A 17,576-nucleotide genomic window follows, 5' to 3' on the forward strand; every position below is an offset into this window, starting at 1 on the left:
TTTCACAGCCTTATTTGCTCATATTTACCAGGGGTGCCAATATTTTTGGCCACAACTGTTCATCCGCACACAATAACAATCCAACAGTGAACAAGAATAATTTCCCTCATACATGAAGCTTCTTAGGTAAATCTTCAGGCATTACCATGTATTCAATGACAGGATGTGTTAGATTGACATAAGCGAGGGGGATTTAGATCAGTGTGCAAAGAACTTGATGAATCATATCAGTACTGCACCACCAGGGGGAGCCGTACACAATGCATCTCAATGCGTTGTTGGCTCTCCTGTTGCTGATCCGTCATAAGTGGATGAGATCAGGATGACCTCACCGCTGGGACTACCACAGAAACCACAACACCACTCTGGCATTTCTCAGCTTCGTGATGGCCCTTTGTCCCTACGATGAGTCATATCAAACTGAGTCACAGCCAACCCTCTAGAGAGTCGTGTCACCATGCAATTCTCTAGCAAGGAGATATGATCAAAGCTGGGATAACAAATATAGAATGACTAGTATTAATTCAGTTACTGAATACAAGTATTATCCACAGTTATCTGCATATTTGTCATATCTGTCAAGTCTGTGTTGTATTATATGACGGGGGGACGACACTATTTTGTGTTGTTTTTCCAAAGTTGGGGTGCCTACATTAATATCCTTTAAGATTCTGGTTCAGAACAAACTATTGATATATTTTGGTATCTTCATACTTAAAGCTGACTTGTGTAATTTCTGCGACATAGGGTCATAACCTTGCAATAACCTTAACCAGCATAAAATGACTATTAACATTAAAAAAAAAAAAAAAAAAAAATGTAAAAAGAAAATGTGCACTATCCATTGACAAGGCTGTTAGTACATTTTGGAACTGACACTAGGTGAAATGACCACTTCCTTTAATCAGGCACAAAAGGCCAAATATTGGTTGATTAATAGATCATTAGTGACAATCACAATTTGTTTTGTGCTGGGAATTATAGGCTTTCAGCAGCATAAAACCATTTATGAGAGACATTTAGAAACCAATTTTCCTATTCAGCCATGTTAATAATTGTGGATATTGTTGGGCCTATGTAGTATGATGATATTAATAAATTTCACTGCTGGATTTAACCTCCTGAGACCAGAGCATGACTGCTGTGTAAATGTTCCATTTCCCTTTTTGATTTGTAACTAGTAGCACCTAATAAACACACACACACACACACACACACACACACACATACACACACATACACACACACACACACACTCACACAAAATAAATAAATTCTAGAGCAAATAGTTTTCCTAAAAATGTATGACCTCATATGGGGACAGCTGGTCTTAGTTGTGAATTTTTAAATAATACCAAGCTATAGAAAGACATTACAGACATTACATCAGAAATTAGCATAATTAATTCTGATTCAAAGTAATGGCCAGCATCATCCAATCACTGCCAAGCAAGTTAAAATATAAAATTATACATTATAAATTCAGAATATATGTACTGATTATCATTGTTCCATGTCTGCCAAACATGTTGAGTGGTCCAAACATCATCTGCAGCCTGAAACTGAACTTTTGACCAGATTTTAGGAGTGAATGCACTCAGTTGCATTGTGAGCTTTTTATAGGATGCTCCCTTGCTCCCTATTTAGTGAATTACTTAACCTCCAGTGTGCTTTCTGTCTGCACTGGTCTCAGATCAATTCAAAATGCACCTTATTTAGTGTGTTTAGCAGCATGGCGTTTCACGATAAATTGCTCAAATTTTAGAAATGGCATATCGGATGAAACTAGAGACTTTTAACAGGTTTCAGTGTAAAAACTTAATTAGGTTTCTTACCAGATGTAGTTTTGTTGCCGTTTCTCTCAAAGCCAAATTCCGCTGTGGTCTGTGCCATGTTGTTTGGTAAGATGACTTGGTGCATCGAAAGTTTAATCCTTCACCGACAGCACAGATTCTCATGAACTGAGATCAGTCGATTTAAATTATGCGTTGCGTATAGCAAAGCCAAAATACAATGTCCACTCATGTGTCCACGGGGGTCGCACAAGGTTAAAGGACATTTCTGTGTACTTCTGTATGGTAAACAATTTTGGTGCTATGTTGGGTCACCATTTGATGTCCAATGTAAAATCTGGGTTCTGAAGCAAAACTAGTGGGAACCACTGTTTTAAAATAATCTCACCACCAATAACTGTAGCACCAGTATTTCATATATAATACTGAGAAAAGAGTGCTGCCCCTGTCAAAAGCATTCAGAAATGTTATCCAACTCTCTACGAATTTATGATTGTTTGCCTGTGAAACACAGTAATATCCACCCCTGAGAAGCCAGGCGCTCTGAAATGTGTCCGATTTGGTGTTAGTCATCCATAAATCACCAACTAGATGACACATTGGTATAGGCCTAGCTAATGCAACTAATGCAATCTAGAACACATGTGAAAAGATGACAATCAACAACACTTGCCACGTCAACACAAGCCAACAGATGGGAACAACATCAACATGAGGTGCTTTAAATGTGGGCCGCCATTAATACTAAAACCCTTAAAGTTAACATGAAACAACATTTACAATCCAATTTATTTATGTTATTTGATGTAGTGAAACATTACAGAAGTAAGCTGCATTATCTAAAACAGTAGCCTAAAGAAATGCCTAAATAGCTATTCAATAACTGGTTAACATTATTTTCCCCACCCGTGCTGCTGATGTTATATTAGATGAAAGGGAAAATTGTTTCAGAGGTAGAGCAAGTTATTACATTTTGATAAAAGAACACAAAAGATCAAAATTTTGGGGGAAAAGCATGCACTGATGAATCACAATAAGCATATATATATATATATACACACAACGATTAGCCACAACATTAAAACCACCTGCCTGATATTGTGTAGGTCAAAACAGCGCCAACCCGCATCTCAGAATAGCATTCTGCATTCAGAATGCTATTCTGAGATGCGGGTTGGCGCTGTTTTGGCAGCACGAGGGGGAACTACACAATATTGGGCAGGTAGTTTTATATATATATATATATATATATATATATATATACACACACACACACACAGTTGTGCTCAAAAGTGTGCATACCCTGGCAGAAATTGTGAAATTTTGGCATTGATTTTGAAAATATGACTGATCATGCAAGAAGTCTTTTATTTAAGGATAGTGATCATATGAAGCCATTTATTATCACATAGTTGTTTGGCTCCTTTTTAAATCATAATGATAACATAAATCACCCAAATGGCCCTGATCAAAAGTTTACATACCCTTGAATTTTTGGCCTTGTTACAGACACACATGGTGACACACACAGGTTTAAATGGCAATTAAAGGTTAATTTCCCACACCTGTGTCTTTTAAAATTGCAATTAGTGTCTGTGTATAAATAGTCAATGAGTTTGTTAGCTCTCATGTGGATGCACTGAGCAGGCTAGATACTGAGCCATGGGGAGCAGAAAAGAACTGTCAAAAAACCTGCGTAACTTTATAAAGATACTTTATAAATAAGTTCAATCACTTATTAAGAAGTGGAAAATTTGGGGATCTCTTGATACCAAGCCAAGGTCAAGTAGACCAAGAAAGATTTCAGCCACAACTGCCAGAAGAATTGTTCAGGATACAAAGAAAAACCCACAGGTAACCTCAGGAGAAATACAGGCTGCTCTGGAAAAAGATGGTGTGGTTGTTTCAAGGAGCACAATACGATGATACTTGAACAAAAATGAGCCGCATGGTCGAGTTGCAAGAAAGAAGCCTTTACTGTGCCAGTGCCACAAAAAAGCCCGGTTACAATATGCCCAACAACACCTTGACATGCCTCACAGCTTCTGGCACACTGTAATTTGGAGTGACGAGACCAAAATAGAGAAATTGTTTGGAGAGGGGTCAACAAGGCCTATAGAGTAAAGAATACCATCCCCACAGTGAAGCATGGTGGTGGCTCACTGATGTTTTGAGGGTATGTGGGCTCTAAAGGCACAGGGAATCTTGTGAAAATTGATGGCAAGATGAATGCAGCATGTTATCAGAAAATACTGGCAGACAATTTGCATTCTTCTGCACGAAAGCTGCGCATGGGACGCTCTTGGACTTTCCAGCACGACAATGACCCTAAGCACAAGGCCAAGTTGACCCTCCAGTGGTTACAGCAGAAAAAGTTGAAGATTCTGGAGTGGCCATCACAGTCTCCTGACCTTAATATCATCGAGCCACTCTGGGGAGATCTCAAACGTGTGGTTCATACAAGACGACCAAAGACTTTGCATGACCTGGAGGCATTTTGCCAAGACGAATGGGCAGCTATACCACCTGTCATTGATGCTAAAGGGGGCAATAAACAGTATTAAGAACTAAGGCTATGCAGACTTTTGAACAGGGGTCATTTCATTTTTTTTCTTTGTTGCCATGTTTTGTTTTATGATTGTGCCATTCTGTTATAACCTATAGTTGAATATGAACCCCATAAGAAATAAAAGAAATGTGTTTTGCCTGCTCACTCATGTTTTCTTTAAAAATGGTACATATATTACCAATTCTCCAAGGGTATGCAAACTTTTTTAGCACAACTGTAAATATATATATATATATATATATATATATATATATATATATATATATATGCCCCTTGACCTATACATACTGTAAATTTCGTATATATTTTCCTACCATCGGAACATTCCAAGCACATAAAAAAATACATTTAAAAAAAACTTTATATATATGTGTGTGTGTGTGGAGGGGTAGATTCTATTTAAAACATATACACTGAGAAAGAGAGACAGAAAAAGAGGAAATGGCTATAGGTCAAGTTACTGTTTGCTCTTTAGTGCCATACGACTTGGAGGCAATGCATTGCAGCACTGTCTATTAGATTTCAAATGTATAGAGCTACACGCTGCTTTCACACTGTTCTCAGCAGGTTTCAAGTTTCTCTGATAATTACTATGTTCGAGATTTCAGTACAATAAATTGGTCTTGGATCACTGCACAGGAAAATCGCAGACTGTGGTGAGATTTACGAGCAGTATAGTCAGTCAGGGCATGGCCTTTTCTCTCCCCTTCTGTTCCGGCCTGTACAGACACAAACACCTGATAGAACTGACTGGAAAAATGCACCCAGGTGAGACCACACAACCCTCACTCAGCCATGCGCAAATTAGTAATGTCTCATTCTTTCTCGCACACACACACACACACATACCCTCGTTTAAACACTGTGTGGACTGTTGTTAAGGCATGCTAGACTGAGTCATGCTATAATTCGAAACAAAGTAAGGTTTTTCTAATTTATTTATTAAAAGGCGCAGTTCAAAAAATTTATAATCTGCATAACCCAACTGCACACCCTAACATTATCAGGGCTTTTGATATAATATTGTTTGAGATACATTTGTCTCACATTGTCTTTGTTAAAGCACAAAGAAAGCTAATGGACACTTATTTCCCCACTAAGGCCAGTTTTGACAAGTGTAACCTGCAAAAGAACTAAAATTCTACATTTTATGAAAAACAAAAAAGAAACATGAGTGTTGGTTGACTGTGTAAAATGAGCCACCACAATGCTATAGGCTGACAGGGCATTTGCTATGCGGTTGCTAAGTTGTTCTGGGTGATTCAGCATATTTGTAGGTTGTTAAGTTGTTCAAGGTCATTGCTTACTGGCCCAGGTCAAAAGAACCCACTTCAAGTCTATATAGCATTTAGTCCCCTAGAAATGGTCGCGGTCTCTCATTCAACATGGAACATGCAAGGCTACCAGGGCCTAAGCTGCAAATGTTTTCTGTAAAGCCCTGAATTTGTATCATCTTGTGGTAATGTCAGAAGAATGTCAGATCTGCTCGTTGGGGGGAGGGATCACCTTATTTGCTTGTCTTGTCTATTTATTTTCTTTTAACGTGGTTTGGGGGATTTTATGTTTGTTCAATAGAAGCAGCACGCTTCTCTGTCAGCATCAGCAGCGCACGGGTTCCATGCAACAGCAGCAGCATATTAATCATGTCAAGTAGCAGCAGCTGAATGCTTAGAGCAGATCTAGTCCGCCATGACCAAACCCATAGGATGTCATATATACAGTTGAAGTCAGAAGTTTACATACACCATAGCCAAATACATTTAAACTCAGTCTTTCAAACATTCCCTGTCTTAGGTCAGATCACTACTTTATTTTAAGAATGTGAAATGTCAGAATAATAGTAGAGAGAATGATTTTTTTCAGCTTTTATTTCTTTCATCACATTCCCAATGGGTCAGAAGTTTACATTTGTTAGTATTTGATAGCATTGCCTTTAGATTGTTTAACTTGGGTCAAACATCTTGGGTAGCCTTCCACAAGCTTCTCACAATAAGTTGCTGGAATTTTGGCCCATTCCTCCAGACAGAACTGGTGTAACTGAGTCAAGTTTGTAGGCCTCCTTACTCACACACGCTTTTTCAGTTCTGCCCACAAATTTTCTATCAGATTGAGGTCAGAGCTTTGTGTTGGCCACTCCAATACCTTGACTTTGTTGTCCTTAAGCCATTTTGCAACAACTTTGTCCATTTGGAAGACCCATTTTCGACCGAGCTTTAACTTCCTGGCTGATGTCTTGAGATGTTGCTTCAACATATCCACATAATTTTCCTTCCTTATGATGCCATCTATTTTGTGAAGTGCACCAGTCCCTCCTGCAGCAAAGCACCCCCAAAACATGATGCTGCCACCCCCATGCTTCACGGTTGGGATGGTGTTCTTCGGCTTGCAAGCCTCACCCTTTTTCCTCCAAACATAACGATGGTCATTATGGCCAAACAGTTAAATTTTGTTTCATCAGACCAGAGGACATTTCTCCAAAAAGTAAGATCTCTGTCCCCATGTGCACTTGCAAACTGTAGTCTGGCTTTTTATGGTGGGTTTGGAGCTGTGGCTTCTTCCACGCTGAGCAGCCTTTCAGGTTATGTCGATATAGGACTCGTTTTACTGTGGATATAGATACTTGTCTACCTGTTTCCTCCAGCATCTTCACAAGGTCCTTTGCTGTTGTTCTGGGATTAATTTGCACTTTTCACACCAAACTACGCTCATCTCTAGGAGACAGAATGCATCTCCTTCCTGAGCAGTATGATGGCTGTGTGGTCCCATGGTGTATATACTTGCGTACTATTGTTTGTACAGATGAACGTGGTACCTTCAGGCATTTAGAAATTGCTCCCAAGGATGAACCAGACTTGTGGAGGTCCACAATTTTTTTTCTGAGGTCTTGGCTGATTTCTTTTGATTTTCCCATGATGTCAAGCAAATAGGCAATGAGTTTGAAGGTAGGCCTTAAAATACATCCACAGGTACACCTCCAATTTACTCCAATTAGCCTATCAGAAGCTAAATTAGGCTTGACATCATTTTTGGGAATTTTCCAAGCTGTTTATAGGCACAGTTAACTTAGTGTATGTAAAGATCTCACCCAATGGAATTGTGATATATTCAATTAAAACTGTATCTCGTATCATGCACCAAGTAGATGTCCTAAACGACTTGCCAAAACTAAAGTTTGCTAATATGAAATCTGTGGAGTAAGTTTTAATGACTTCAACCTAAGCATATGGAAACTTCTGACTGCATATAGAATAAAAAATATATGTTATACTACTCCGAGAGTTGTCCTAACTGAATTTTATTATCTTCCATGAGGCCCAATGATAATGTTATAAAACAAAATTTGCACCAAAACAGTCACAATTTAGTAATATATGATCATTTTCCACCCTGTTTTTGGCCCTCTGTCTGAAATGCTCAGTTTTAGCCTAAGCACCTTCTTAAAACTTCAACGCAAATGGCCACTGTTCATAACGTACATCCAACACATTGCATCCAAATAGAGCTGCATGATTTGGACAAAATCTCATATTGCAATTATTTTGAAAAATATTGCGATTGCGATTTGAACTGCAATTATGATGGTAATGTTAATGTTTTTCACATGTTCAACTGCTAAAAGGCTACTGGGGTTTTCACACTTGAGTCCTCTTAAAAAAGAATTGAAAAAGAAAAAGAAATCTTTTTTTCAATTCACCGACAAACAAATAAATATATAAACAGTGAAACAAAGAAAAAACACTGTCTTCTTCATATTAAAACTGTACCCATCCACTGTGTACCTGTTTTTGTCCATTTTTTGATAGAATCAGAATCAGCTTTATTGCCAAGTATGCTTACACATACAAGGAATTTGTCAGGAGCTTCCAGTGCACAACCATACAAAAACAATATAAAAACAGCAGCAAGACATAGATAATAATAAAAAAAAATAATAATAATTATACACATATGTACATACACACACAGACACACACATACATACATACACATATACACATATGTAGTGCAATCTAATACAAATCTGTTATCTGTTATGTACAGTGCAAATACAAATCTGTTATGTACAGTGCAAATGTTTTTTTTTTCTTTTTTCAGAGGAATGAAATGGCAGAAGAGGTTGGATGTGTTGGATAAATATAAAAAACACTAAACTGTGTATTGCACATAGTTATTGCTCAATGGGGCAATTTAACTGTTCAAGAGATGGATATACTGAGGGGAAAAAACTGTTCCTGTGCCTGACGGTTCTGGTGCTCAGAGCTCTTAAGCGTCGGCCAGAAGGCAACAGTTCAAAAAGGTAATGGGCAGGGTCTCAGCCCACTAATCATCATTATTAGTTTTTGAAACCCAGTCATCTTGAATATTAGGGATGCTCCAATCAGGATTTTAACATCCGACACCAATCTCCAATTTTCTTTTCATCTAATCGTCCGATGCTGATCATTTAACTTTTTATCAGCAACTCTGTCAAAACTGGTTATATGTACGCTTTCTGCTCAATGTCACTGAATTTCCCTGTTGGTAATACCAGATGTGCCTAGTTCTTGCTGTAATAAAATACTGTTGTTTGGTTGAATAAATAAACACGAAATATTCTATTTTACTCTTTACTATAGGCATTAAAAACAAGTAGACTTATACAACCTATTCTCTACTGTATATAAGATAGTGCTAAAGAACAGGGCTTAATGTCAAACTCAAGTTGAACTGATAACCCATCAGTGTAATTAAACAAAGTGAAAGTTTTGGTTAGTTTGTCATTTCATTTAATTACTTTTATTTATTATTATATTTCATTTAACAATCCATTATATTATAGTTTGTAAATATTTAATATAGATTTATTATATGTATGTTTGTTGGATGTTGGTAATATTAGTTCCACTTTCACTTGTTTCTGCTGGGAGTGTAATAAAGTGATGCTCTCTCATGATGTAAACAAATGACAGAAGAATGGAGGAAGAGTGCATGTTTCTGGACTCTACAGGTGCTACTGTTAATGCCATTTGCTCAGTAATCATTTAATAAAGATGTTTGAATTATACCCCATCTTGTAGTTCGCGGTTATTATTATGATACCTGTGACTGGCGGAGACTGAGATACTGCTACCGCAGATAATAATAAATAATATTTCATATTGCATTACAATCTGGACTCAAACAAGTGAATCCACAGTAAATCATATAATGTCACTTTACAATCAGGCTTTTAAAATCATGGACAATAAACCAAATCATGTGCATCATTGTGATATTTTAAAAAACTAAATTTTCTTAGTTTTACATTTTTTTTTATAAATTTGTCCTACATAAAATTTGTGTATAAATGTATACACAATAAAGCCCCATGTGTATTATGTAAATGGATAAATAGACAGGATGGTAGTAGAACAACAAGGAGCATAGCGAATGGTAACTGTAGGGTTGAGTATCACAGAACAACTCAGGGGCAAAGGACCTTTTCTGTGAAGGGTTCCCACATCTGGAACATGCTACCATCTGAAATAAAATCAATAACAGGCATAAAATCTTTCATAATATTGGTAAAGTGCTGGTTTAAAAGAAACAAGAGCTGTACTCATTTTTAATTCTCAGTTAATTTTTAGGTCTAATCTTTTATACTATATGTCACCAAGGTTGGGAACAGCCTTAATATTTATACAGCCATTTATTTATTTATTTTCTATATAGTTTATATTGCTAGATTTATGTAGTTTTTAATGAAAAAAAAAAAAAAAGCCTAAAGACCCGAGATGCAAATTAGCATGTGCCATAATCTCTATGTACAATGCATCTTTTTTAGTTTTTGTGCTGAAATCATGTTTTTGTACTGTCCCTATGCAAATAAACCATTAAATAAAAAAAAATAAAAAAAACCACTTCATGCAGGACGCGCCGGTTTAGTGTAAATAAAGCGCTTAGCGCACGTAAGCAAACAGAACTGAACAAAACAGGACCACTCTGAAAACACTGTAATAATGCTCTAACTTAATATAGACTGCACAGAGCAGTGCAAACAACTCTGAAGCAAGCAGACTATTTATTTATTTAATTAAAGGGCTGCCCTTTGCGATTTAATAATCGCACAAGGTCATACTGTGGTTTTGTTTTTATTTCGATTAATTGTGCAGCTCTACATCCAAATATATTAAACTGTTTATCTCAAGCACAACTGTTAACACTCAGCACCATAAACTATCAAACAAGCAATCCATGCTGCATGAGCCGAAAAAAAACGGAAAAAAACAAAACGCACACATCAAAGTCCAAAGAACAGTGAAATTACGTACACACATACTGATGGCGCACAGAGACGCACATTGCTGGAAACATACCAAAACAATCAAAGACATCCATCGTCAGAGACATCCTATGTTTAAATACACCGGCAATTAAAAATAGCACAGATGGGCGAAAGAACGCATCCATGACAGATGCAGCAGCTGAATGAAAGTTTTCTGAATTGCTTCTCCCTTTCAGAGTTGTAACTTGACACCGCGTCTTTTAAAAGCGTCGAGATACATGGCAGCGGTCAAAGAGTCAGAGTAGTTCATGTTTATATACAAAATAATTCAAAATAGCCCAGATAGGTCTTCTTAGGTGTTATGTTAGGAATTGTTAACCACACAAGGCCTGCCATCTTGACTTGAACTGTGCGGCAGTGGGCGGGGCCAAGGGTGCAATGATGCATGTTGTGGGATGTGCAAACACAAGCAATACAATAATGAGCAATGTGCCATGACGTCACGAACAGACAGATTTCAAAACAAGATGCTTCAGCAGGGTGGCAACTACAAATGCTCTTTTTAGACTGTGGAGGAAGTTTTGAGTTCTGAAATTTACAGTATGTTTTTATAGTACTGTTACCTCTTATATGTCTAAATATCAAGGAAAATTTGATTCTCCATTTTATGACCCCTTCAACTGAAGCTCCTAACCCATATCTGCATGATTTTATGCACTGCACTGCTGCCAAATGATTGGCTGATTAGATAATCGCATGAATAAGTAGATGTACTGGTGTTCCTAATAAAGTGCTCAGTGAGTGTATTTTAGCCTATTTACAGCATCAGGGCTCGACAATAATGCTTGTCCGCTTGTCTGTGACAAGTGGATTTTTGAAGGGGCAAGTGAAAGAGAATTTTACTTGCCCGACTGGACGAGCAGACTGATTAAAACGTCAATAACGAAAAAATAACCGGCTATATTTGTGATAGCCTTGGACTGTGTCACTTATTACAAAGTTCATATTTTTATTCTGCTATTAAAAATAATCCAGAGTGCATAATTTTATAACTCGCTAGTGATCTAGCAACAGCTGCGCCCTGTTTGATTGACAGGCGGCGTATGTGTGTCTGCTGAACATGCGCATGTGTTCCAAAAATGCTTGCGCTAATGCGCACCTGAACGATCAAATACATTTCAAAATTCCGTCGTCTTGGTGAGGTATTCATGTAAACACAGAGAGTGATGTCTAAAGTGAATGTAAACATTGGGGGAAAAGCGGATTTGTATTAAAATGTCGGACTTGTAAGTGTAAATGTAAGTTAATAGACCTGCTGCTGTCCAGTGTGTCATTATAATAATCAAACAACCATAACAAGAAAATGAGAAAACCAATCACTGCTCTTGACTGAGTAACTTTAGTAGCTTTAAAAAGTATGAATGTATTATAATCATACAGTGAAGACCCGTAGTAGTTTTATGTTGCATTTCATTCTGAATGTTTACTTGAATGCTTGATAGCCTACTGCTGTGTTATTATTTGTTGTGGTTTTGAAGCTGGTATTGAGAATCATCAAATGTCACTATCGACTATGAACTTTTGGTATTGCGATGATGTATAGACTTTATTGTACATGGTAGATCTTGCTGCAGTAACATGATGAAAACGTAGATCTCATTCCATAGAACTATGAACATGTCTGCTGTTGATGGTGGTAATGGAGGCTTTCCTTTATTTGACTACCATACGTAACATAAAATAATTATCATATGACAATAGCCTCCTCCAATACCCAGTGCAGTTTACATTTCTGTCGTAGAGAATTGAGTTGATTGCATAGGTACATTATTAGGTTGGGCATTGGTCATAATTTTAAGAAACATACAACAGAAACTTTGACATGTTACTTGAGCATGTAACTTAAATGTCCTTTTTTCTCTCTGGACAAGTAACTTTTTACTCGGACAAGTGAATGACCAATTTACTTGTCCGGAGGACAAGCACATGACAATGCTTAATGTCGAGCCCTGCAGCATGCTATCTTTTAAATTAATAAATCAATAATAGACTATTAAACTGCCAGTTGTACACAATGTGTGTCGAGCTACTGAAAGCCAAATGGGACAATATAGTGTCTTATTTTAAATCATGTTCAAAAGTACATTGTGTTAAAAGTACACCATTTCTGAACTTCGAGCGTATTTGAAGCGGAGACAAAAGTTAGTGGGACCGTTTAGTTTTAGTAATATTTCAAGATTGACTATATAAATGACATCTCGGTTATCATGTAACAATTAAACTTTCATTTTAAAGTGTATTATATTTCGATATTTCATCAAAGGATGGCCCCGTATGTATCCACAGAGGTCTGGGCTAAAGGCCAAAGTATACTTTGGTTTTTCCGCATGGCGATTGGTCTCGGTGCAAATTTCGTCATCACCACAGTACGCACATCTAGAAAAACTTATGGCGGCACCTCATAGTCGAGTTTTCCGATGATTTTCAGGTGTGAGCTTCATTTACATATTCACTGGCCAGGTGGAGGGAGACGTAGTACGCATTAACATCTACAAATGAGAGGCTGTAATCCCTTGACCGTCAGGACTCTCTGAAGTAATTATCTCAGCACAAACTCATGTTGTTTTAAATTAATCGCTAGCAGTCGGTGGGATGGGTACACATGACCAAGGTCTATATAAAAAAGAGCAAAACATTTTTTTTCGCCCGCCAGGTGTAAAAAGTACATTTGATCACTTAAAAATGTAACAGCACACATCAACAAGCAGCACAATTTGAAGAACGATTCATGTCCATGGCACAAACAGTTTGAGATGAGATGTGCCCTCCAAAGTTTACAAAAAATACTTTTTGATATTTAAACACACCCCTAAACCTAAAATTGAGCAATAATAATAGTATTGCTTTCCTTAGCATTACAACGTAGTTCTAACTCAAGATTTGTCCTTACTTCTTCATTAGGACCCCTGACGTTCAGCTCCATTATTCAGAATAATTAGTGCAGAAAAATACTGTCCCACATTCAGCCACATGGACACACTGAGGACAGCAGCGCTCTTTATCTGAATGTAGCCATTACTGCCACTGTAGGTCTGTCGTATTATGGGATGACTTGTGTATTGTAGAGTGTTCTTAGCAGAGTATAGGAACGAGGAAGGAGCCCTTGGACTCTAAAAAACAGCATGCCTTTCAGAACTGTCGCTGTAGGCATCAGGATATCTTTCAACTCTCTCTCTCTCTCTCTATATATATATATATATATATATTCCTTCCTGTCTCAGGCCCATGATCCCCTGCCCTACCTCTGTAGGAGCAATAGGTGTGCTGTATATGCCTCTTTGTGTTTGACATGTCTTGCGGAACAGCTGAGGCCTCGATGCGGAGAGAAAAGTTCCATTGATGGACAGAGACATTTTTACATGTATACATCATACAGAAGAATTCACTGTATTGCACGTTACATTAAAGGGTTATCACCCATAGAGTCATGTCTATGGACCATAATATTATATCATAATATTACATGATATAGGCTACTTAATATTGGATAAATAATTGGTGGGCAACTTGGCCAGTAAGCAGCCTTCCAGAACAATCTAGCAACCACATACTCACATTTTCTTCTGACAAATCTGCTGGTAGTTTAATTTGCAACCTCCATGCTGGTGGGAGAGTCTGTTGCTTTAAGAAGACCAACCACATGCATCCTTTGCCTTAATGATTGCACAGAGGTTTCAGGTGATCAAATTCTTTAACATCCACAGTTGAAAACAAAGAAAAGGTTGATGCACCACTCAGTTTTGTTGTAAAAGTGCCAATCACACTAGAAATGCCCATTCATTTTCAAAGGATTTCAGAGCACACTGGTTGTATATCAGCAAAGTTGGATGTCCAACGTAAATGTAACTGTAACATAACAATGTGACAGATCAGTGGTGCTCAATTGTGTTGTTGGAGATCTACTGTACCATCATGCAAAGTTCACTTCCAATTCTAATCCAACACAATTGAACCAAACTTTGCAGAATGACCCTTACAAATACAGGGTTCCCACACTTTTTAAATAAAAACATGTATTTAAATATAATTGTGACTCTTCAGTAATAGAAATTTTCATGACTTCATGCAAGCCTGGAATGACAAATTGAAAATTCTCAGATATTTCCAAGTTATGCAGAATACTTTTGTATATACCATGGCACTGAATGATTGCGATATTCATATACCATGGCATTTATATGGTGATCCAAGGTACTTCAAAGCAAACATTGGTATTACCATGGTACCATGTCCAAACAAACTATGTCACATATTCAAAACCATGGTTGTGGTACTAAATGATTGCCATATTCATATGCCATGGTACACAAAGGCAATAGAGCTGTTCAGCTTGTAGTACAAAAACCCAGAAGAGAATTTGCCATGGGTTCCCTTGCGATTTTCCCATGAGTTTTTATAATGGGGTTTTTGAACTTATGAGAAAAATAAGGTCTGTGGTAAACATTACTTGACGATACGTGGACGTTTTGTTCTATTAATTTATTTATTTTTATTGCCATATCAGCATCGACATTTTGTTCTACAACATAAATTACACACAGTCATATCTCAAATATGAATTTTGAAGCTGTATTGAATTACATTTGTTTTTTTTTGTTTTTTTTTTTTAAATGCATGGTGGCTTCAAAATTCAAATTCAATCATTTATGTTGTAGAACAAAACGCCCACGTATCAAGTAATGTGTCCCACAGTCCCTATTTTACACATAAGTTCAAAAACCCCATTATAAAAACTCATAGGAAAATCCTGAAGGAACCCACAGTGAATTAGACTTCCGGGTTTCGCCTACAAACTGACGTCATGGCTGGACAGCTCTATTCAAAGAATACTATGGAATGGCCATGGGATATGATAATGCCATGGTATTTTGATACAGTATATGCCATGATACTGAAGGATTACCATATTCACATACCATGATATTGAAAAGAAAACTATGGATTACCATGGTACATGTCCAAAAAACAAACAAACATGGCACTACCAAGGTACTTCACAGAATACTTCAAGTCCCAAAATAAAAAAAGAGAGGAAAAAAAAAATAAACATGATAATACCAAGGTACACTTATATATACCATGGTACTAAATTATTCCCATTTTCTTTTACCATGGTAGACCAATTAACTTTAAAAACACAATGGTACTACCATAATTCATGAATCTAAAAAACCATGGTACATGTTTAACCAATCAAGGCATTACCATGGGACATGTCCAAACAAAACATGAAAATACCATGTTATTTAAAAAAAAAAAAAAAAAAAATGATACTTAAGGATTACCTTATTCACGTACCATGGTAAAAACATAACACAACCGAGGTACTGCAAAGAATACTTCATGTCCCAAAAAACAAAGCAAAAACAACATGATAATACCATAGTACGTTTATATATACCTTGATACTGAATGATTGCCATATTCATATCCCATGGTATTTACATGGTACTCCAGGGCACTTCAGAGCATACAATGGTACTACCATGGTGCCAAGCCAAAACCAAAAAAAAAGTACTTCAAGGTACTTCAAAGAATACAATGGAATTACCATGGTACATGTTCCAAAATGTATTTTATAAACATATACATGTCAAGAAATCATAATATCATGGTACACTGATATACCATGATATTGAATGATTCCCATATTTGTGTGCCATGGCACTCCAAGCTACTTCAAAGAATACTAATTACAATGGGACTTTTTTTTGTTTTTTTTTTGTGAAGAATCTCCAAGACGATTATCATACAGCACTAGTGTGCACACACCATATATCTCATTCATGCACATCGTCCTTACCGAGGTATTTGATGTCGAAGCCCTGCGGGGGTTTGAGGGACCTCCTCATCCATGCCTCCCTCAACACCTCCAGGTGATCCTCCTTCCCCTGGATCAGTAACACATGCTCATCGATCCAGCCCAGGAAGAAGGTCTCGGCTATGGCATCGGCCACCATCTTATTCCAGAAATATTTCATGTTCAGGCTTTTGAAGTCGGCGAATATCTCGTAGCCGGTGTGATGGTGCGGCGGCTCCTCGCTCTCCTTCACCCCGGGCGCGTCCTTCGCCGCGACGCGCGACAGCACGATGGCCAGCGAGTGCGGCGCGATCTGAAGGAACGGCTCCATCGATCCTCGCGAAGAATAAGGCGATTAATTGGTTTGATTGATTGAGCGCGTGCTCTTCCCGAACACGCGCACCCGCAGCCAGACAAAGAGCGCTTTTGCGCGTTAGTTCATTTGACCTGTCTACACAAGGTGATGCAATTATTATTATAGTATAAGAACATTATGTTGATATATACAGGATTAGATCATTATCATTCCAAACAAAAGGCTGGCTGGGTGCACGATGTCATTTTAGTGTAATGGAGGAATGCTCATGTTATTCTCCGCTGAAACCGCCGCATATTATCCATTCCTCACCTTCACCGGAGACATCAGAGAGAACGGCGGGCAAATAACGACATCCTCCTCCAGCAGGGATGCGAGATGCACTGAAACATTATTATTTTTTAAATCCCTGGATTAAAATGTCCGCAGAATTAGGAACAGATTTTATGGCCGAAAACAGGATTGAGATTTCTTGAGATTTTTCGTCTCATGTCGAGATGCGGTGAATCCCTGCAGGCCGGTGCGTGACGATGCCTGTGTGATTTACAGTGTCAAGCAGGTTATTTACCTTGAAGCTCCCGCAGCTCACACAGTGACGCCCTCTACTGGCGGAGGACAGTTACTGCAAGCACAAGTTATCACGAGCCATATTGACATTTAATCACGTGCAGGATTAGAATTATAGTTACCTACAATTCAGTTTTTTTCACTAGTTAATATGATAATTGTTTATATCAGCAATGAAATTACTACTAGTGAATATATATATATATGTAACTGCATTTTCACTAAAA

The 17,576-nt window shown here is 37.6% G+C and overlaps 1 protein-coding gene across 1 annotated transcript in view; it reads right to left on the minus strand.

Annotated features, from left to right (window-relative positions):
- The window catches only part of LOC127412711 (storkhead-box protein 2-like), a 137,160-nt gene extending 119,851 nt beyond the window's left edge, over positions 1 to 17,309 (minus strand). Inside the window, exon 1 of the mRNA XM_051649300.1 lies at positions 16,470 to 17,309. Within this exon, the coding sequence (XP_051505260.1) occupies positions 16,470 to 16,797 (328 nt within the window). The 5' untranslated portion in view covers positions 16,798 to 17,309. The remainder of the gene's footprint in view (positions 1 to 16,469) is intronic.
- Between the last annotated feature and the right edge of the window lie 267 nt (positions 17,310 to 17,576).

Source organism: Myxocyprinus asiaticus, chromosome 22 (assembly GCF_019703515.2).
Source record: "Myxocyprinus asiaticus isolate MX2 ecotype Aquarium Trade chromosome 22, UBuf_Myxa_2, whole genome shotgun sequence".
Classification (NCBI taxonomy): Eukaryota; Metazoa; Chordata; class Actinopteri; order Cypriniformes; family Catostomidae; genus Myxocyprinus; species Myxocyprinus asiaticus.